Here is a 24,400-nt window from a genome sequence, read left to right on the forward strand (position 1 = left end):
TTTATTTTTATCAACCTAAGTCTCTTTTAAATGTTTACCATGCATTTGTCTTTGAAATTCATATTTGAACAAAAAACAGTGGGGTGACGACTATAGGTTTAAGAAAATTTGTGATCTTCCTTACTTCGTCAGGTATGCCGAAGACTGGGTTTTTTAACGAACATATTAGTAGAAGCTTCAAAATCATTTTAAATTTTTTGTTGGGGTGAAAGGTATCAGCTACAAAATTTTGGGGCCAATATCTTGTATCCTTCCAAAGGGCGTCATAGGGGTGACGAACACTGGTTGAGTGGGTGACGACTACAGAGTAATTAAAAATAATTTATTTCTTTTGGATAATTTTGCCTTCTTTCCTCTCCGGGGTGACTAAACTATAGAAGTTTCATATCTGTAACTGATTTTCAAATGTATAAATTTAGAATTGTCTTATAACGAGACAATATTTTAAGAAAAAGCAAATTAACTTTCATTTTGCCATGTTTTCATTAGTACCACAATTTTGAATTTAACTCCCGTTTTATTTAAAGATCTTACCTCGCTTATTTATGAGCTATTGGCAGGTGGTGAAACGTTTTAGAACCTGACTTTTTCTTACCTACGATATTAATATTCTTTTTTTCTATATTTTCAGGTGCTGTAACTATGAACGAAAATACCAAAAGACGGAAGATTTTACAATATTCTGAAGATGCGATGCACAAAGCCATTTTTGAAGTACGGTCAAAGTCTATGAGTATCAAGAAGGCTGCTGCAATTTTTGGTGTTCCTCGAATGACGTTATCAGATAAAGTTAGTGGAAAAGTGCCTGAACAAAGAAAAATGGGACCAGAAACTGTACTCTCACCACAAGAAGAGGACATTGTTGTTAAATGGTTGGTAGATCTTGCAAAGAAAGGATTTCCAAGGAAAAAGCACGATCTCCTAGATACCGTGCAGAAAATAATTAAATCAGATGGTCGGAAGTCACCTTTTGCAGAGGGGAGACCTGGTGAAAAATGGTACAAAGTAAGTAATGCCAGGTTTTATTTCTATTCTTGATTAACTAATTGCAAATCTGATGAAATTTCCAAACTTAATGCTGCTCGCTTTATTAGTAAACAGTATGGATTAAAACTAACAGTTTCATGTGAAAACAAAATATTACAGTATATTTCGTACCACTTGATGTAACTTTTTAGGTGCACAATTTGCGTCTGGACAAATGTCTTAATTTCCATTTCAAAAATGTTCCTATTATCTCGCCATTTTTTCCATTTTTGAGGGACGAAAGTTTGTTTCAATTCATTGTTAGCTTGACCGTAACATTATAAAATACTTTACAAGCCCTCTCTGCGTATGATTGAGTTAATATCTGATAAAATTTCGAAAATTAACTCTGCTCATGTTATTAAAAACAGTATGAATTAAAACGCATCCTTCCACACGTAAAAAAGTTTACTATAGGTATTTCGTCCCACTAGCTAGGACTTGAGTTGTACAGTTACAACCAGGAAGTGGGACAAATTATCGTGTAGTAATAAGTTTTGTTACACGTGCAAAGATAAGTTTTGATTTATATCGTTTTTCATTTAAGTAGTTAACTAATAAACCCAATTTCTTTTTCAGTTTTTTCTACAACGACATCCGATTCTCAGCCTGCGAACTGCAGAGTCCGTAACTACCGGAAGAGCTCAAGTTTCTGAACAAAGTTTCCGGAACTGGTTTGAAAAACTAAAGGAATTCTTACAGGGTGAGAAATTAGTGGAAGAGTTTAGTGACACAAGGAAAGTTGGAAATGGGGATGAAACAAATTTCCAACTATGCCCCAAAAGTGGAACTGTTATTGGAGTAAAAGGGTGGAGAAACTTTTATGAAATAAAACACGGAAACGAAAAGGAAACCATTACAGTTATGTGCTCATTTTCTGCGTATGGAGAAGTTTTACCGGGAATGATTTTCTACCCTTACATTAAGCCACCTAAAGAAGTTTGTGAATCCGTTCCGGCATCGTGGGAAATAGGACTCTCCGAATCTGGATGGATGAAGTCAGATGTGTTTTTTGAATACATTGCAAATATTTTGTATTCCTACTTAAAAGAAACTAGCAGACTTCCCTTTCTATATTTCATTGATGGACATACATTTCACATTACCAAAGTGTGTTCTGATTTCTGTGGCAAGAATGGAATTGTTCTTTATGCTCTTCATCCAAATGGCACACATATAATCCAGCCTGCAGATGTAGGGGTTTATAAACCAATAAAACAACATTGGAGGAAAGCTGTTTATGACTGGCAGAAGCTTAATCCAAATCGAACAGTGACCAAAGCAGATTTTGCACCAATTCTAGTGGACGTTGTAAAAACCAAAGCCACACCGGAGACGATAAAGAATAGCTTTCGGATGTGTGGACTTGCCCCTTTAAATGTAGATGCAGTTGATTATTCGAAATGTTTGGATCACCACACACGGGGAGAAACTATCGAACATCAAAGCACAATCTCAAAGAAGTATAGTATCGAAGAATATCACAGGGCTCTTAATGTTTTACAGAATGAAATCGGTCATGATACAGTTGTTAAATTTAACGACGTCTTGGGAGGAAAAACTACTATCGACCCTGAAGACCAAAAGCTCTACAATATCTGGGAATCAATTAAGAAGAAAGCAGAAATAAGCGATCATCTGCTCAAAGATTCTGTGTCTGCGAGTGTGGGAAGTGAGCCAAAATTAACTAAACCGTCGCAAACTCCCGTGAAGGAAGGCAGTTCTAATGGAGATTGTCTTATCAAATCACAAGTCGCTGTTCCTTCTCCGTTTAAGAAACATCTCTAGTGGCCAAGAGAGGTGGAACGCAAGAAAACCAGAAGATCAACTCAGAAGTTCCCATCAGCTGTTTCGTCTGGTGAATGGAAGCAATTCTATGAGAAAAAGGAAGCTGAGAAAAGAGAAAAATCTCTCTCAAGCAGCAAGAAAACGAAAAAGACTCGAAGCTGAAACAAGAAAGAAAACAACAATTACAAAGCCACGCAATGAATCTGTTATGTGCCAAGAGTAATGAGTTAGTAATACTTACTGATAACCCTACATGTATCAAATGCAACAAAATCTTTCACGCTAATTGTATTAGCAAATCACACAAAGAATTTTTTCCAGGTGTGGATGATTCTGATTCAGATGTGGAACTCATGTGCGAAAATTGTTTCGATGTGCGTGATAGTGATGACGATATTGACCGTCCTTTACATGCTAGCCACTCATCTTAAGCGTTAATACTTGCATAAGCTTCAATTATAAGAATTTGTGAGAGTGACGAACACTGGAAGTTTTAGGTGACGACTTTGAGAATTTTTGTGACGATTATAGGCATTTTTCGCATGTTTGAATTGTTTTAATTGTAAACTTTGTTCTATGTGTTTTATATCAAAGGTAATGATCCTGTATCACACAATAAGCTACAAATATTAGAACCAATGTACAATTTAAGCATTCACCTGTATCTGTTAAAAGTTATGAAGTAAAAGGCAAAGTTGCAATCAAAAAGTGACGACTATTGGCACATTCACCCTATAAACCTTCATTTCAACACGTGTTCTGCCACTACAATAAACAGATAAATAAGCCAAAGATCCATACAATTGAGAGAGAATAAGTTATCTGACGTTCACTTTAGTCACCAATCACTTATTACAGAACTCATAGCTTTTTCTGTTGTATTACGAATTTTCTCTCTTTACTTTAATTGTTTTCATTTAATTTATTACATTACTTTTAAATGTGCAATTACTATAAAAATCCAAAACCAAATGCACAATGTTAAAAATGCACAATTCGAATGACTTCACTACCAGCAACATACCAGCATAACTCATGAAAGAAAACATTTGTTTCGATAGTTAATATTGCTCTAATGAATCTGGTTTTCCCCTCCGTGCAACGTTATAAACTCTATTAGGATTAGGAATTAGATTACCGGGCTTTCAGTGTCTATGCCCATGTTAGCCCTCACGTTTTAAGTACGGCATCCCTTTGCGGTCAGACTGCCCTAGGAATGGGGAAGGAAAAAAGCAGGTCGGGATCATTATGTGAGGTAGGTACCATCTCGGCATTTGCCGGGATGAATAAGGAAAACCTACTCAGGATGGCTATTGTAGAAAAGGCTTTTACACTTTTTTCGACCATGTCCCTCTACCAGGAATCGAACTCGTAACCGTTCGCACCAAAGGCAAGAGTGTTAGTGACTACGCTACAGGGAACATGTTATGAACTACATATCTTAAAATGTAGAATTGAAATCAGAATTATACACTAAATATTGATATGTCTATATCTGTGTGCTATTGAAGTGGACTAGTCCAAAACGGCAAAAGTCCTAAATGACACAAGACCTAAAAATCATTTCGCGGCACAAGTCTTAAACAGCACTAGCCCTAAACGGCATAAGACCTAAACGGCACAAGACCTAAAAATCAATTCGCGCCACAAGTCCTAAATTGCATTACTCCTGAACGGCATAAGACCTCAACTGTACAAGTCCTAAACGGCACTAGTCCTAGATGGCATAAGACCTAAACGGCACAGGTCCAAAAATAATTTCGCGGCACAAGTCCTAAATGGCATAAGTCCTAAACGGCACAAGACCTAAATGGCACTGGATCTAAAAATCTCCTATGGCACTATCATCGCGTCCGTGCCAAGAATACCGTCAAACTGTTAGTCAAAGTTTCATACATACTGTTTCATATTACAGAGCCAAAAACCTTAGTTCTTACAAGTAATTGTATAAATACATATTCTATCGTTCTGAAATAAAATAATAATAATAAATAAAGCCTATTGTTCTTTCTTGCTGTTTGCCTGATAGCATTTGTGTGGTGACAAAATATTAACTACGTATCAAATGTGATTCCCAGATCTTTCATAATGTCTGTTTTTTTTTACTTCCTATTTCCACTCCATTGACCTTGTATTAGTAACATAATGTTCCTAATTAAATTCCTTTTTCTTTTTTTGTTGTTGTTGTTGTTGTTATGAGATTCTCGTATCTCCATTTGAAAGAAACGAATTTCTTAACCAATTATATAATTAATTCTTAGAATGAAATAGGTTATATAATATAATTCATGTATAACTGCAGAACAGATAATAATAATTTTAGTAATACAAATATATCTGTTACCGTTGGAATTAACTACGTTCGTAACATTGATGCCAACTAGTTACTACATCGTGGCAATTTCGTGTGGTGGTAGCGAATTTCAGAACTAAAGCAGGCGAATGAAAAAGGTACAAGACCTAAAAGGCACAAATCCTAAACGGCATAAGACCTAAACGGCACAAGATCCAAAAATCATTTCGCGGTACTAGTCTTAAACGGCACAAGTCTTAAACGGCATGAGACCTAAAAATCATTTTGCGGTACAAGACCTAAACGGCACTAGCCCTAAAAGGCACAAGACCTAAAATTTAGAACTAGTGCCTATAGTTTTAGAACTTATGCCGTTTAGGACTTTACCCCTGTTGAATACTTCAGGATAAAAATATATTAAATATTGTAAATTAAATGCTTTGTTGAAATGAATTAATACTTTTAAATTGTATAAATGTTCTTTTCGATGTTGCAATAATATAACTATATATACTTTTCTTATTTCAATTACTAAGATACTCATTCCACAAAGTTCTGTTGAGTTTTAAACAGCCAACGCATTGCAGTATTCGCAGGGTGTTAAGTGTAGATTTCATTTTGTAAAAATGTAAGATAGAACAGTTTCTCTTGTCACTTCATGCTTATTATATATAAACATTCATTATTTAGTTCTCTTGATTCAGAGCAACATATAAAACGAGAACTTATTATGACTTTACATTAAGAAATACATACATAATCTGCCATATTACAAATACAGGGAATCATTAATTTGTTTCAGACATTATAATTTTAATTTATCTTGTGTATTTCTAATTTCACAAACGCAAACACACACACAGACATATATATATATATATATATATATATATATATATATATATATATATATACGAAGAATTTTTCAACGTCATCCATGTCCTTGAGTACAACACGAATGAGCATTTCAGCTCCAATAATTCCATTTCAATAAGATTTATCTATTCTTTTCTAATGCTAGTAAGTCAATTGAAAATCACTTATTCAATAAAATATATATTCCACTAAAAAAAAACAATTTGTCATATCAGGAAGAAAGTGGCATTGGATAGCTCTTACGCCAGTGGTTCTCAACGTAGGCGTTCTCGTGTCCAAAGCGGACTGGGAAACAAAAAGAAATGATTGGGAGCGACAGATTATTTAGAGGCAGTTTGAAATTTCCTGATGGTTAGATATTCTTACTGTTGAGGGAGAGATATTCCGCATTTTACAAATTATAAAAAATTAAACTCTTTAAAGCATTATTATTATTGTTATTATTGTTATTATTATTATTATTATTATTATTATTATTATTATTATTATTATTATTATTATTATTATTATTATTATTCTAATCAGCATCTAAAAACTTAAAGATTATGAGAAATAGGAATAAACCGATTATATTAGTACTTTTCAATAATGAGCAATTTCCTACTATTTCTCAGCCACATAATAAAACCGGTTTTTAAATATCTTTAATAAATATAGTTATATCCTAAGTTTTACATCAATTTTGTAATAATGAAAGATATCCAATTGATATAATAAATAGGTTATTAAAGCTTCTAAAATAAAGTCGGTGCAAAAATCATTTGTTAGTTCCTTTCTTTCGGAAAGTGAGGTGGGTAAGCATACTTTAAAAAATAATAACAAGTGCATTTTTCGGAGCTGAAACGTAAGGGGGAAAATGGCAAATGTACGAGAAATTGTAGAAAAACATATTTCACTTATGTCTATACTAAGGTGGTCCTGTTTCGACTTTCGAGTTTTTTGAGTCGCATTTCCTCAAATGATTTCATATCAGACCAAAGTAATCCATGAGGAAAATTAGCTTAATTCAATAATATTAAATTGTGCCCCAAACCACCTCAAGCTTTGAATGAATTTGGAGTATACAATATGAGACAAAGGTGCCTTGTTGTTGGAATCACTAAAGAGAATACCACAATAGAAGTAATGGAGGTGCAACTGTATCTATTACTTTATGATGGTGGTCATTTTGAAGTCCACTATCTTGAATTCAAGTTCAAAATTTTATAAGAAATAGGTAATATGACATCATTTTAGGATAGCTTTTCCCCACAAACACGTATCTGACGTTATTTCCAACTTGTGTTTAATAATTTCATAGTCATTACCTTCATATTTATTTTTATATACTTATCAATGCCACATATTGTACACATCAAATTCATTGAAAACTCACCACGGAACATTATTCAGTTGAGTTATTTTTTCTCATGGGCCACTTTGGTCTGATATGAAACCATTTTAGAGAAAGAGGATAAAAAATTCGTAAGTCAAAAAATAAGACCGTAATAATGGAAGAATAATAGTTTTTTTCTGGTTCTTAGGCTCCTTTCTCCAAAACTTACGTTCAGTCATATGCATATCTGGGTTTAGTTAAGATAACGGAAGACGCTTAGACAATCGCAGTCACATAAAGGAACTAAGATCAAAAAAGTTAGGAACCACTGACTTACACGATACGATAATTTAGAAAATTTGTCTTAAAAATCTCTTTAAATGTCCATTTGTAATCTACTACTTTGAACAATAATAATAAAACGAGGCCTGTAAATGAGCGTACTCACTACTAGATCACTATTGCGGTAGATCACTAGAGCGCATTCCTTGTCGGTGAGTTTAGTCACGAGCTAATTTCTTTTAAAAAATGTGTGCTCGAGTTGAGTTTAACTCGAAACATAGGTGAGTTTTAGGGTAAAACGCTCAATTTCACAATTAACACCGGATATTGCTATTTTCAAAAAATAATGTAAATGTCGATTTGTATGTTTGCTCTTGTACGATCTTTAAGAAAATACCAATTTAATATTAAACAAATGACGCAGATTAGGTAGGTTAGCGCTAACAATAAACTTGAAGCGACGTTAAGTGAATCAATTTCAAGTTATTTGTTTAGTTGGCGGAATTTATCATATTTTTTAAATATAAAAATCATCTCAATATTTTAAAAAATAAATTATTATTTTTAATTTCTCCATATAATAACACAATGTTTCATCATGTTTCCATGTAAATTAGAAAATTTTAGCCGTTTCTGGATTAAATTTGATTGTTTTGCAATAACCAAATAAAGTCGGGTTATCATTTCTTACCTTACAATAACTATAGAGGAAGAGAAATGTATGGCGATCATGGAAAAATCTATGGCGATCGAGATTTTATCAGATTTACACATATGACATATACATACCAAAAAATTGGTTTTTAGAATGTCCGTTCGTTCATCTCGATGTATGTACACTTTCCCGTGGGCCATATTATTTTATTTATACGTACCGAACTTGAAACAAGCTTTATTTATGTAAGATTTTCCAGAAGAATCATTCGAAATTTCATCTTACCCTAAAAAATTGTGAGTTTACTCAAGGATTTTAATTTAAAAAAATAGAGATTTTATCAAAAAACAACTATATTGTCTGTAACTCATGCCTTAAGCTCTATACTGTATTATAAGCTAGTTTTCTCGAAAAATCAAGAAGTAATAGTTACTTTTGACTCTGAGTTATGTTTGCAAAATATTCTCAAAAATGACTATGAAGACCATTTTGTTCATATTTCATAAATACATATTTAATATTAACATAACTTAATAATCTTACAATATGACAACTCATTTGTCCTTTAAAAAAATCCATAGGGGTAGTATAATCCTGGCTTTTTCCAGACTACTTTCTCCAAAATCACTCAGGAGATTTCTCATATTTCATAAATAAATATTTTATTAAGAACCTGCCAGTATGGCGCAACACGTTCGTCCCTGAAAAAACCACAAGATATGGTTTATTTTGGGGTTTCAGTTTCTCCAAGATTATTTTGTCAAAAGTGACTGACGCGATTTTGTTCATATTTCGTTAACTCTATAATATTATTAGAGTTTAACGAAAACTAAATATTCAAAGGCTAGACATATATCAATCAATATATTTTTTGGAATGAACAAATTAATATGCATGAGTGAAAACTCATGCGTAGTTTCCGCGAAATGCAGAGGAACAACTATTATGATACTAGAAGGACTACAGCACGTATTATTAACAAGGTATACTTTAAAATTACCATAAAATCTAAAATTTTCACTTCTGTTGAACAAAAATATTTGTTAAATATAAAGTCATAATCGAAGCATATACAATCGATAGAGCACATTGAGTGAACAAGATAACGAGCATGAGATAAATTCAATTTCGTAGTTTTCGAGAAAAGAGAAAAAGTAACTTTAGTTGCGCTAAAAAATGTCATCTGTTTTCAATAATAATTAAGAACTTTTATTTTACTCAAACAAATTGTTATGTAGGCCTATCCGTATACTGTACATGTAACAAAATACAGTGTTAACTAAGAGATTATTGCTTTTTCCCAACGATGACAGACATAGTTTTTATACAGATACTATGCACTTGTAAATATTTCGTGGATAGTCTGGCAATATGGCATAACTCTTTCTTTCTGAAAAGCCTATAAGGAATTATTTACTCTTGAGACTGAGTCTTTCCTTGATGATATTCTCAAAACGAATGAGGCGATTTTGTTAATATATCCCAGATAAATATTTCATTATTAACCCTATAAAGATGCATAAATCGCTTGTCATGTAAATAATCTCAAAGAGTAGTTTACTTTTGGCAATTTGAGACAATTTCCTCAAATACGACTTGCGCAATTTTGTTGATAGTTTACAAACAAATTTTTCGTTAATAATCCTAATAAATGCCATAAATAATATCTCAAAAATTCTAGAGGAAATGAATTTTCTTCCAGGAAAGCTTTCTGAAAATCTTATAATTTCGTTCGTGTTTCATGAAATAATATCTCAGCCACAACTGCACGCATGATAAAAAACCAATTCGAGGTAGGTACTATGTTCAAAAATTCCTCAAACGACTCAGTCGCTTTTTCGTAACAACGAGACGCAATGTCAATTTCTATGTGGAGAAACTATAAACCTTATCATCCCCTGCCCTCCTTAAATGCTAAATTTTCGAAACCGCTGGAACATAAGTGGGTTAGGCATGTTGAGTGACAATTATATATATATAGAGAGAGAGAGGATGGCCAATTTTAATCTTTCCACAGAAATATCTCGAAAACGTTTGAACATAAATGAACTCAACAAAAAGCTCAAATAGGAAATACAATAAGGCAAATCGAATGATGGTGTCGCGGTGCCCCCGAGGGCCTCTCTTGAAGGACGCCAGGGGCCCAACTTTAAAATATTAAATGGAAACACGGGGCGAGTGACATAGTTCGATAGATCTTTAAAAACTAAAAAGCGATGTGGCAAAAGATTTTTCATATCGATCACCGTATTCAAAATAGCCGCCAAGATATATATTATCTGTATCAGATAAACGTCCAGTACCACTAATATGAAAATAGTTGAATATAAATGAACCAAACAAATACTCAAATAGGAAAGCCATGGGACAAATCGAATGATGTTGTCGCTGTGCCCTCCAGGGCCACTTTTCATGAGGACCCAGGCTCAACTTAGAAATTTTAAACTAAACTATGGGCCAAGTGATACCTTGTTCGATAGATCTTCATACACTAAAAGGCGTTGTGGCAAAAGTTTTTTAATGGGTCATTGTTCTCAAAACGGCCGCCAAGATATGGTGCCTGTGTTAGATAAAACGTCCAGTATCACTAATATGAAAATTGTATTAGATGAATGAACAAGATGAAACTCTATAGGAAATCACGGAAGGTATTTATCATTCCACGCCTCAAGAATAATCGAACGGAGAGAAAGATTATTAAAGTATAAGTGACGTAATGCTTAAGAGGAAATCTAATTCTTAGAAAATTATCTATCCGATCTCCCTCCGTAAGTGGATGAAGCGGGAATGAGTTGTAAAATCTCAAATGAGAACTTCATTTTTACTTGCAATAGGTATGGTTTGTCTGAAACACTTGAGTGTACAAGTTACTGGTACTCTAATGAACCAACATTGTACAGTCCGCAGCAAAAAACATACAACATGAGCATGTAAGTTTATTGTGAAACTACACCTTACATCGCAGGGAATCAACATACCGCTAAATGGCACGATTCACGCCAGGGAAACTTCGGCGTCCTCCCTGTATACTTATTTTGAAGCAAAGGACTTCGTCGTTTCACAATAAACTTACATCCTCATGTTGCAGGTTTTCTGCTGCGGACTGTACTGACGGCTTTTGGGCAAATCCAACGTTTATACACATTGTTCTAAAATTGCATTTTTCGACAAATTGGTTTCGGATTGCAGTTGCTTCATTTTAGCACAAATCGTGTCTGCAATCAAAATGGAAGGTGCCATTTAACAAGAATTTTAGCTACTTTTTTTCATTACAGACATCTATCTCTTATAAAAACACATTTCAGATAATTTTGTAGTGTAGATACAATTTGATAAAACTAAGGTTTTCATTTGCAATTTCACCGTTCCTTCTCGTCCCGCTTCACCTACTTACGAACGACGTTGGAACGATGATTTTCTATGAATTGGATTTCCTCCTTTGCAGCAACATTTTCAAGAAGTGAAATGATAAATATCCTCTGTGATTTCCCATAGGAGTTTTATTCTGTTCCTCCGTTATTATCTTCAATCGTTTTCATATTAGTGGTACTGGACGTTTTATCTGATACAGGCACCATGTCTTGGCAGCCGTTTTGAAAACGGTGGCCCATATGAAAAATCTTTTGTCACAACGCTGTTTAGTCTATGAAGATCTATCGAACGAGGTATCACTTGATCCATATTTTCGTTTAAAATTTCTAAGTTGGGCCTGGATCGTCATGAAAGTTGGGCCTGAAGTGCACCGTGACAAATAATTCGCTTTGCCCCATGTCTTTCCTATTTGAGTTTTTGTTTGGTTCATTTATGTTTAACTATTTTCATATTAGTGGTACTGGACGTTTATCTGATACAAGTAATATATCTTGGCGCCCATTTTGAATACGGTGACCGATATGACAAATATTTTGCAACATCATTTTTTAGTTTTTAAAAAAGAACTATCGAAATAAGTGTCACTTGCCTCATGTTTTCATTTAAAATTTTTAAAGTTGGCGCACGGGTCCCCTTGAAGAGCGGCCCTGGGGGACCGCGACACCGCCACTCGATTTGCCCCATGGTATTTCCTATTGAGCTTTTGTTCATTTTATTTATGTTTTTCCAGTTTCGTCTTGCTAACTTGAAGGTCTCGTAACCATATTTGTAGGAATTTTCAACTCCTGGTAGAATACATATTTTAACCAAAGTGACACGATATATATATTTCAAGTGACTCATTGTTTTCTTATGATGCGATCTTAAAGATAATAACTTTTATTTCTTGAATATGGAGAAAAACCATAGAAATTGTCTCCTTTAATATGAAACGTTGGGATTCATTTTAATAAGAAATTTAACGGTTTCGTGAGATACTAAATTTTGGCATAAATTTTGAAACCCGGGAGATTCGCAATTCACACTCACCAAATAATTCAAGCGAAATAAGTTCGATGAATAAGATTTCCCCTAATTTTCACAATTTAGAATAATATATCCATTCATTTTGAATCCATCGATTTTTTCAGGGCTCCAGTTTTAATGTAAGAACTTCTGATTCAATGATACTTAAGTCTTTATTATTATTATTATTATTATTATTATTATTATTATTATTATTATTATTATTATTATTATTATTATTATTATTATTTTGATCTCTTGGACTTTAGCCCGCGAGGTTTTTTGGCAGTAAAATTTTGGCCAAGAGAGATTTTGGTCATCGAGGTCTCCTCCGTATAGTCTCATTGTCTGTTTGAGATTGAAATTTTCTTAAATGTACTAATCTCATTGTCTGTTTGAGATTGAAGTTTTCTTAAATTATTTTGAGACTTTCAAAGGAAGTTCGGGAGATAGCACTTGCATGCAGAGAAACTAAGCATGTTACTTGAAAGACCAGTTCTTGTTGATTACAACAAGCTAATAAAACGCCTGTATGTTTGAGAACTTTTCGAGAGATTCAACGTTAAATGGCACAATGGCGCCTCCTAACGACCTGATGGCTTGTACTTGCTGCTGCTTGATCATTGGAGTACCTACACAGACAAATTGTCCATTGCAAGTTGGATGCCGGATGACAAAAACATAATGATTGAAAATGTACCAAAAAGCTGCACACAATTTGCACAACCACTGGATGAGTTTGCATTCCGACCAATCAAAGACAATGGCAGGAGATTTTTACATAGTATGAAACTTCTTCACCCAGATGTTGTGGTGTTCCAAGGAAACAATCAAATAAATGTCCCCGATCACTGCGATACATTGGATTGTTTCAGTTTGCGTTCCACAGGGCAGGTTACCGAGAAAATTATATACTTTTGGAGTCACCTGTCGAATTTTAGTTTTTTTGGTTTGGTTATGCGAATTGTTCCCTTGATGGATGCAACGCATTTATACATACAAATGTTGCAAGGAAGTCTTTTGCCTGCGTCATTTCTTCATTGAACAGATGAACACCCGGGTTCAATTTCTGGTGGGAGCTCATGGGGTTCGGATTCCACGTTAATCGGTATGTCCACGTCTCATATAGCCTCGCTGCTGAAAGGGACGCTAAACTAAAATCAACTCAACTCAACTTTTATCGTATGTCTTATATGTGTGTGGCATCCGTTATCTCGACTCTTATCTTAAAGATTGGTACAGCTCTTCTCGCTCCTAATGCATCGATTCAAGCTTACTGTGTGAAATGAACTTATTCTCTGTCAGATTCAGTAGATAAAACTTTAATATTCATTATACTAAAATACAGATAGTAGTCATCCAAGCACCGAGGAATCGTAGTTCCACATGACGGATTTCATCACTACTTAAAATTATGATCCACACCATTCAGGTACATCCCAAAAAAGCTATAAAAAAAGCTTTAAAAATAGGAATTACCTTTAATTCGAAACTTATTGAAAACGTAAAGGTAACTATCAGGCCAAATCTCTTCAAGAAATTAGCTTAACCAGACCTCGTTAAAACATATAGCTTATCCTTTGTCTATGTCTGACATTACCATATAATTTCTGAATCAATGTTGGTACAGAATTCTGTAGCAGCTCCACATTTTAAAATGGTATACTACAAGATTTGCATGTTTTTTTTTTTAAAATCTCCTACTTTAATTTGCATTATCTGTTTAGTATTCTTCTATTGCGCACCATCTTGAGGTACCGAGAACGTATTAACTTGAGAAAATAGTCAATTAAACATCGTATCTACTATATGATCTACAATGGATATGGACGCCGAAAATTACGGGAGTTCTTATTATAATTTCAATATATTTCAAAATTTTATCATAATATCAAACCATGACGGATAGCCATCACAAATCTTTCAATCTTATTATGCGCATAAGCTACCTTCTTCAATGTATCCATCTTTGCGCAGTAAATAGTATATACAAATTTTCAGAAAAAATAATAAAAAAGCTAAAAATGAATACTAAAAATAGAAGCTAAAATATTTTAAAAATAAATAAATAAATAAATAAATAATACAAACAAAATAGTCTTTTCAAACAGCTTGCTCTCAACTCTTAATCATCCTTTTCTGTTTCGTGTTATTTTTCAGTTTAACATCATTTTACTACTGCTGTTTTCTACATGTATAAACCTTCATTTCAACACGTGTTCTGCCACTACAATAAACAGATAAATAAGCCAAAGAATCCATACGATTGAGAGAGAATAAGTTATCTGACGTTCACTTTAGTCACCAATCACTTATTACAGAACTCATAGCTTTTTCTGTTGTATTACGAATTTTCTCTCTTTAATTTAATTGTCTTCATTTAATTTATTACATTACTTTTGCACAATGTTAAAATGCAATGTTAACCAAATGCACAATGTTAAAAATGCACAGTTCGAATGATTTCACTACCAGCGTAACTCATGAAAGAAAACACTTGTTTCGGTAGTTAATATTGCTCTAATGAATCTGGTTTTCCCCTCCGTGCAACGTTATAAACTCTATTAGGATTAGGAGTTAGATTTCCGGGCTTTCAGTGTCTATGCCCATGTTAGCCCTCATGTTTGAGGTATGGCATCCCTTTGCGGTCAGACTGCCCTAGGAATGGGGAAGGAAAAAAGCAGGTCGGGATCATTATGTTAGGTAGGTACCATCTCGGCATTTGCCGGGATAAATAAGGAAAACCTACTCAGGATGGCTATCGTATAAAAGGCTTTTACACTTTTCCGATCAAGTCCCTCTACCAAGAATCGAACTCGTAACCGTCCGCACCAAAGGCAAGAATGTTAGTGACTACGCTACTGGGACCATGTTATGAACTACATATCTTAAAATGTCGTAGAATTGAAATCAGAATTATACACTAAATATTGATATGTCTATATCTGTGTGCTGTTGAAGGCGACTAGTCCTAAAGGGCACAAGTCCTAAATGGCACAAGACCTAAAAATCATTTCGCGCCACAAGTCCTGAACGGCATTCCTCCTGAACGGCATAAGACCTCAACTGTACAAGTCCTAAACGGCACTAGTCCTAAATGGCATAAGACCTAAACGGCACAGGTCCTAAAAATAATTTCGCGGCACAAATCCTAAATGGCATAAGTCCTGAACGGCACAAGACCTAAATGCTACTGGATCTTAAAATCTCTTGTAGCACTACCATCGCGTCCGTGCCAAGAATACTGTCAATGTGTTAGTCAAAGGTTCATATATACTGTTTCATATCACAGAACCAGAAACCTTAGTTCTTACAATTAATTGTATAAATTCATATTCTATCGTTCTGAAATAAAATAATAATAATAAATAAAGCCTATTGTTCTTTCTTGCTGTTTGTATGATAACATTTGTGTGGTGACAAAATATTAACTACGTATCAAATGTGATTACCAGATCTTTCACAATGTCTGTTTTTTTTTTTTTCTATTTCCACACCCTTGACCTTGTATTAGTAACATAATGTTGTATTTTAGTTATATACGTCATAAATTTTGCTTTCTTTGTGTTGATTTGAAGTAAATTATTTCCACGTATATATTTATCATATTCAACTCTTTCCGTAGCAAATAGTTGTCATGCTCGTATCATTATTGTTCGTATTATTGTATCATTTGTTCGTTATCATTATTAGCAATAGTTTTAGTATTACTAACATATCTGTTACCGTTGGAATTAACTATTATATTATTATTATTATTATTATTGTTAATAATAGTAATAATAATAATATATTTCAAATATGGTATATTTTTTTTAGACCTGAGCCTTGATTGTAAGTGAAGTTAAAATCAAAGGTTATGTCACGGATGGCAAATGACGGCTTAACACCCAGAACAAACTCTTGGCCCCCTAAATGGGGGTTAGTCTGTGTTTAGTAATTACAGCAAATTAATAATGTATATAATAGAATCGGAAAGAAACACTTTCTAAAAATTAAATTACGTGAACATGTTAAAATAATTAAAAGAACCTAATTAATCAACCACTTTGTACTGTCATTTGTTTAACTGGACGAACCCAGACTTAAAGGAAAAGAGCTTCCCTCCAAATCTCATAAGGACTGGGAAATTTTAATATTATAGAAATTGAACCTCCTTCTCTCTTAAAATTTGTTATTTTGAAGACGCTAAAACACATATTTTATTACTTTTAATTAAAAGTTGAAATACCGAGTTTCACGAATCCAGCTTAAGCAAATCCTTCTTTACTTTATAAATATTTTCTGAATAATAATGGAGAATTCGAACATTTAAAAAAGTGCATCCATTGCTCTTTACCTTTTATGTGTTGAATTTTTCGGGTTTTGTTTGTTTGTTTGTATTTTGTTTTTTAGTCCGAAGTTTGTCAAGTTTCATTTTACTAGTTTCAGAGATTTTCGAGATACGCTACTCTTTTCCAAAAAAAGATCTTACCCCACTTTTTTTACGATACGTATTTCAAAAATTCTTTCTTGTATCCTGCTTTCGTAAGAAAATGACGTTTTTTAAAAATTGAAATTTCATGACTACTTGTAGTAGTATACACAGAAAGTCACTTATCTTATCTTTTTTATATAAGAGTACAGAAGATGAAGACAGTCAAACTCATGGACTTTCATGAACAGTTTGCGATTTCTTTTTCGTACATTTCCGACCAGCTTTAAATTCACGCACTGTCAAGACCAAGGTTTCAAAAAGATAACAAACTCAAAATATAATAACAATAATTATAATAATGCATGTGTTTATGTACGTATGTTATATGTATATATTTATTGTCTTATTGAAGCTTTCGTAATTTGGAAATATACTTTTGGTTTACTTTCAATATGGTAAACCCTGCACCCTGGAAAAGTTTGCAGGCCACATCCCTGAATGACTATGTACTGATTTCTTCAAACTTATTGTGTTACGTATTACGTTAGTAATTTAGCATTATTTGTTGATTTTTGTTGCTTATAATTATCAACACTATCAAAACACACTGCGAAATTTAGTAACAGTCTGAGTTCTTAATGTGTCTACTCGTATTCAATGTTCACTTGTGAAGTATCTAGTGGATTTTTGCCCTAATTAAGCAAATTTTGATGGGCTTTTGTCCTACCTTTGGAGAGTTACCGGGCTTTTGTCCTACTCTTAGTAAAATACACTCCACAGAGTATATACATTGCAATTGTGAATGCTTGCTAGATTTCAGAAAATCCTGGCAAAATGTGCTATTTAAACATTTTTATTAAATTCTTTTTTTTTATGTTATGGCATTCTCGTATCTCCATTTGAAAGAAACGAATTTCTTAACCAATTATATAATTAATTCTTAAAATGAAATAGGTTGTATAATATAATTCATGTATAACAGCAGAACAGATAATAATAATTTTAGTAATACAAATATAACTGTTACCGTTGGAATTAACATTGATGCCAAGTAGTTACTAATCGTGGCAATTGTGTGTGGTGGTAGCGAATTTCAGAACTAAAGCAGGCGAATGAAAAAGGCAAAGAACTAAACGCCATAAGACCTAAACGGAACAAGATCTAAAAATCATTTCGCGGTACTAGTCCTAAACGGCACAAGTCTTAAACGGCAAAAAACCTAAAAATCATTTTGCGGTACAAAACCTAAACGGCACTAGTCCTAAAAGGCAAAAGACCTAAAATTTAGGTCTAGTGCCTACAGTTACCAGTGGCGTATTTACGATTTTCGGGAAGAGCTTTGCTAACTTTCGGGGGGGCTTTGCCTGGAAATGTGAAAATTCTGCAAGATATTTCATTTACTTTACTATACTAAGTAAGATTTCGAGGGGGCTTAAGCCCGCAAGCCTCCCCCCTAAATATGCCACTTAGTATTACCCCTGCTGAATACTTCAGGATAAAAATATATTAAATATTGTAAATTAAATGCTTTGTTGAGATGATTTAATACTTTTAAGTTGTATAAATGTTCTTTTCGATGTTGCAATATTATTCCTATATATACTTTTCTTATTTCAATTACCAAGATACTCATTCCACAAAGTTCTGCTGAGTTTTAAACAGCCAACGCATTGCAGTATTCGCAGGGTGTTAAGTGTAGATTTCATTTTGTAAAAATGTAAGATAGAACAGTTTTTCTTGTCACTTCATGCTTATTATATATAAACATTCATTATTTAGTTCTCTTGATTCAGAGCAACATATAAAACGAGAACTTGTTACGACTTTACATTACGAAATACATACATAATCTGCCATATTACAAATGCAGGGAATCATCATTTTTTTTTCAGACATTATAACTTTAATTTCTCTGGTGTATTTATAATTTCACAAACACACACACACAGATACAAATACATATATACATACATACGAAGAATCTTTCAACGTCATCCATGTCCTTGAGTACAATACGAGTGAGCATTTCAGCTCCAATAATTCCATTTCAATAAGTTTTATCTATTCTTTTCTAATGCTAGTAAGTCAATTGAAATTCACTTATTCAATAAAATATATATTCCACTAAAAAAATCAATTTGTCATATCAGGAAGAAAGTGGCATTGGTAAGCACTTACGACAGTAGTTTTCAACGTAAGGCGTTCTCGTGTCCAAAGCGGGCTGCGGAACAAAAAGAAATGATTGGGAGCGACAGATTATTTAAGGGCAGTTTGAAATTTCCTGAAGGAGATCCCCCCGTGTTCTTATTCTTACTGTTGAGGGAGAGACATTCCGCATTTTACAAATTATAAAAAATTAAACTTTTTACAGCATTATTATAACTATATTATTATTATTATTATTATTATTATTATTATTATTATTATTATTATTATTATTATTATTATTATTATTATTATTGTTATTATTCCAATCAACATCTAAAGACAAAGATTACGAGAAATAGCAATAAACCGATTATATTAGTACTTTTCAATAATGAGCAATTTCCTACTATTTCTCAGCCACATAATAAAAATATAAATATTTTTAAATATCTTTATATCCTAAGTTTTACATCAATTTTGTAATAATGAAAGATATCCAATTGACATAAAAATCAGGTTATTATAGCTTTTAAAATAAAGTCAGTCCAAAAAACATTCGTTAGTTCCTTTCTTTCGGAAAGTGAGGTGGGTAAGCATGCTTTAAAAAAATAATAACAAGTGCATTTTTCGGAGCTGAAACGTAAGGGGGAAAATGGCAAATGTACGAGAAATTGTAGAAAAACATATTTCACTTATGTCTATACTAAGGTGGTCCTTTTTCGACTTTCGAGTTTTTTGAGTCTCATTCTCTCAAATGATTTCATATCAGGCCAAAGTAATCCATGAGAAAAATTAGCTCAATTCAATAATATTAAATTTTGTGCCCCCAATCACCTGAAGTTTTGAATGCATTTAGAGTATATAATATGAGACAAAGATACCTTGTTGGAATCACTAAAGAGAATATCACAATAGAAGTAATCGAGATGCAACTGTATCTATTACTTTATGATGGTGGTCATCTTGAAGTCCACTATCTTGAATTCAAGTTCAAAATTTTATAAGAAATAGGTAATATGACATCATTTTAGGATAGCTTTTCCCCACAAACACGTATCTGACGTTATTTCCAACTTGTGTTTAATAATTTCATAGTCATTACCTTCATATTTATTTTTATTAACTTAACAATGCCACATATTGTACACATCAAATTCATTGAAAACTCACCACGGAACATTATTCAGTTGAGTTATTTTTTCTCATGGGCCACTTTGGTCTGCTATGAAACCATTTTAGGGAAAGAGGATAAAAAATTCGTAAGTCAAAAAATAAGACCGTAATAATGGAAGAATAATAGTTTTTTTCTGGTTCTTAGGCTCCTTTCTCCAAAACATACGTTCAGTCATATGCATATCTGGGTTTAGTTAAGATAACGGAAGACGCTTAAACAATCGCAGTCACATAAAGGAACTAAGATCAAAAAAGTTAGGAACCACTGACTTACACGATACGATAATTTAGAAAATTTGCCTTAAAAATCTCTTCAAATGTCCATTTGTAATCTACTACTTTGAACAATAATAATAAAACGAGGCCTGTGAATGAGCGTGCTCACTACTAGATCACTATTGCGGTAGATCACTAGAGCGCATTCCTTGACGGTGAGTTTAGTCACGAGCTAATTTCTTTTAAAAAATGTGTGCTCGAGTTTGAGTTTAACTCGAAACATAGGTGAGTTTTAGGGTAAAACGCTCAATTTCACAATTAACACTGGATATTGCTATTTTCAAAAAATAATGTAAATGTCGATTTGTGTGTTTGCTCTTGTACGATCTTTGAGAAAATACCAATTTAATATTAAACAAATGACGCAGATTAGGTAGATTAGCGCTAGCAATAAACTTGAAGCGACGTTAAGTGAATCAATTTCAAGTTATTTGTTTAGTTGGCGGAATTTATCATATTTTTAAATATAAAAATCATCTCAATATTTAAAACATCAATTATTATTTTTAATTTCTCCATATAATAACACAATGTTTCCATTGTAAATTAGAAAATTTTAGCCGTTTCTGGATTAAATTTGATTGTTTTGCAATAACCAAATAAAGTCGGGTTATCATTTCTTACCTTACAGTAACTACAGGGGAAGAGAAATGTATGGCGATCGAGATTTTATCAGATTTACACATATGACATATACATACCAAAAAATTGGTTTTTAGAATGTCCGTTCGTTCATCTCGATGTATGTACACTTTCCCGTGGGCCATATTATTTTATTTATACGTACCGAACTTGAAACAAGCTTTATTTATGTAAGATTTTCCAGAAGAATCATTCGAAATTTCATCTTACCCTAAAAAATTGTGAGTTTACTCAAGGATTTTAATTTAAAAAAATAGAGATTTTATCAAAAAACAACTATATTGTCTGTAACTCATGCCTTAAGCTCTATACTGTATTATAAGCTAGTTTTCTCGAAAAATCAAGAAGTAATAGTTACTTTTGACTCTGAGTTATGTTTGCAAAATATTCTCAAAAATGACTATGAAGACCATTTTGTTCCTATTTTATAAATACATATTTAATATTAACATAACTTAATAATCTTACAATATGACAACTCATTTGTCCTTTAAAAAATCCATAGGGGTAGTATAATCCTGGCTTTTTCCAGACTACTTTCTGCAAAATCACTCAGGAGATTTCTCACATTTCATAAATAAATATTTTATTAAGAACCTGCCAATATGGCGTAACTCGTTCGTCTTTATTTTGTTTTGGTTTATTTTGGGTTTCAGGTTCTCCAAGATTATTTTGTCAAAAGTGACTGACGCGATTATGTTCATATTTCGTAAACTCTATAATATTATTAGAGTTTAACGAAAACTAAATATTCAAAGGCTAGACATATATCAATAAATATATTTTTTGAAATGAACAAATTAATATGCATGAGTGAAATCTCATGCGTAGTTTCCGAGAAATGGAGAGAAGGACTACTATTATGATACTAGAAGGACTACAGCACGTATTATTAACAAGGTATACTTTAAAATTACCATAAAATCTAAAATTTTCACTTCTGTTGAACAAAAATATTTGTTAAATGTAAAGTCATAATCGAAGCATATACAATCGATAGAGCACATTGAGTGAACAAGATAACAAGCATGAGATAAATTCAATTTCGTAGTTTTCGAGAAAAGAGAAAAAGTAACTTTAGTTGCGCTAAAAAATGTCATCTGTTTTCAATAATAATTAAGAACTTTTATTTTACTCAAACAAATTGTTATATAGGCCTATCCGTATACTGTGCATGTAACAAAATACAGTGTTAACTAAGAGATTATTGCTTTTTCCCAACGATGACAGACATAGTTTTTATACAGATACTATGTACTTGTAAATATTTCGCGAATAGTCTGGCAATATGGCATAACTCTTTCTTTCTGAAAAGCCTATAAGAAATTATTTACTCTTGAGAGTGAGTCTTTCCTTGATGATATTCTCAAAACAAATGAGGCGATTTTGTTAATATATCCCAGATAAATATTTCATTATTAACCCTATAAAGATGCATAAATCGCTTGTCATGTAAATAATCTCAAGGAGTAGTTTACTTTTGGCAATTTGAGACAATTTCCTCAAAAACGACTCGCACAATTTTGTTGATAGTTTACAAATAAATTTTTCGTTAATAATCCTAATAAATGCCATAAATAATATCTCGAAAATTCGAGACGAAATTAATTTTCTCCCAGGGAAGCTTTCTGAAAATCTTATAATTTCGTTCGTGTTTCATGAAAAAATATCTCAGCCGTAACTACAGCATTACTTGATTTAGTTTAAGATACTGGAGCGACAAAATTCAGTGCGGTAGCCCCTGTTATTTACCTTTTAAGTGTTTTTCCTGTTTTGAACACATTTGCTCACTGGTCGTTTTAAAAGACAATGTTTGTAGGTAATTAAAGTATTCTTTCCACTTAACATATTGGATGAGGTTCCTGAAATTATAACCTTCAATTTGTGTAAATTAACACTTATTGTGTAATCATATCATTACGTTATGACTTTTTTTTTAAAAAAACAAACACACGCTAATAGGTTGTATTCTTTGAAGTTTTAAGGTTGATATGTGTGACAAGAAAATAGATAATACATCTAATGTTTTATTTTCAGAAATCGAACATTTTATCTGCACCGAAGATTTGATCGCCTGTTCTTTGTACGCTGGCTTCTCTTCACGCTTTGTTATGCCTCCTACACCATCGCAGACATTCTTTCCATGGCAAGAGGCAAACAAATGTTTCTATTCCAAAATCTGTTTTGTGGATGCAAATATTTTATTATTTATTTATTTATGTATTTGAAGAGTTAATAATCCACTTATATTTTCAAAAGTTAATAATGAGCTTGAAGAGGCATGATTCTACCTACTGTACTTATTCTTAATTCAATTTTAATAATCAGTTTTCCAACGCACTACTAATTTCTTTTTATTTTAATACTTTATTTTATTTTTGTTCGTTTTGGTCATCAAAGTTATTTAATTTTCAAAATTAACATCAAAATGGAAAAAATAAATTAAAACAATGTTTTCTATGATTCAAGTCGGTTAAGTAACAAATGATTGAGAATAGCATAAACATGTTTCCCGTGCATTTTTTGAAAATTCTGAACTTCGTTCACAGTCAAATATCGTAGTTGAAATTTGTACAGTATATATTAATTCCACGTCCCACCAGACGTATCGTACATCAAAATTGTATAAATTTTAAAATTTCAAATTTTAAAGAAATATAGAAATTATAGGAAAAAGTGTACCTGAGCTAAAGTAACTATAGTACCATATGAAACTTTAATATAAAAAAATCAACTTGGATATTTCACCTCTTCATTACAAACCTCAGCTCTAAAAAGTTGAATTTTTTAAATTTCAGTACTAAATTTAGCGAATAGTTTCATCTATTAGGATTCAATTAGGGCTTTTCATGCTAAGATGCAAAATAAAAGAAGAGAAAGTGCTGAAGAAAATTGTGCTTATTACAATACTTTGACTAGTCATGTCTTAAGATACACAAGTTAGTGTTAACGTTTGCAAACCCACTTATTAGCACGCTGTGCTCAACAAAAATGGCCGCTACTCACTACCTGGTCTCGAATAAATCTTCTAAAAAGACGTTTTTATGCTGCCAATATGTATGGTAATAATAAAAGAAAATCTTTAAAAACTAAAAGTGTTGATGCAACCCTCATTTACGCCAAACAATTTCA

The 24,400-nt window shown here is 32.6% G+C and overlaps 1 protein-coding gene across 1 annotated transcript; it reads left to right on the forward strand.

Annotated features, from left to right (window-relative positions):
* Positions 1-654: 654 nt before the first annotated feature.
* LOC145671595 (uncharacterized) lies at positions 655-2,814 on the forward strand. The gene is made up of 2 exons (XM_081740786.1): positions 655-1,005; positions 1,606-2,814. The coding sequence occupies exons 1-2, from the start codon at positions 694-696 to the stop codon at positions 2,812-2,814; spliced, it is 1,521 nt and encodes a 506-aa protein (XP_081596912.1). The 5' UTR covers positions 655-693.
* The last annotated feature ends 21,586 nt before the right edge of the window (positions 2,815-24,400 follow it).

The sequence above is a fragment of the Thermobia domestica genome, chromosome 15 (genome assembly GCF_964235325.1).
Source record: "Thermobia domestica chromosome 15, izTheDome1.hap1.1, whole genome shotgun sequence".
Classification (NCBI taxonomy): domain Eukaryota; kingdom Metazoa; phylum Arthropoda; class Insecta; order Zygentoma; family Lepismatidae; genus Thermobia; species Thermobia domestica.

Bases quoted from the DNA above. Each gene is read 5' to 3' on its own strand.
- LOC145671595 (XM_081740786.1), top strand. From the start codon at position 694: ATGCACAAAGCCATTTTTGAAGTACGGTCAAAGTCTATGAGTATCAAG. The intron at 1,006-1,605 runs GTAAGTAATGCC...TTTCTTTTTCAG, and splicing joins CTGGTGAAAAATGGTACAAA to TTTTTTCTACAACGACATCC.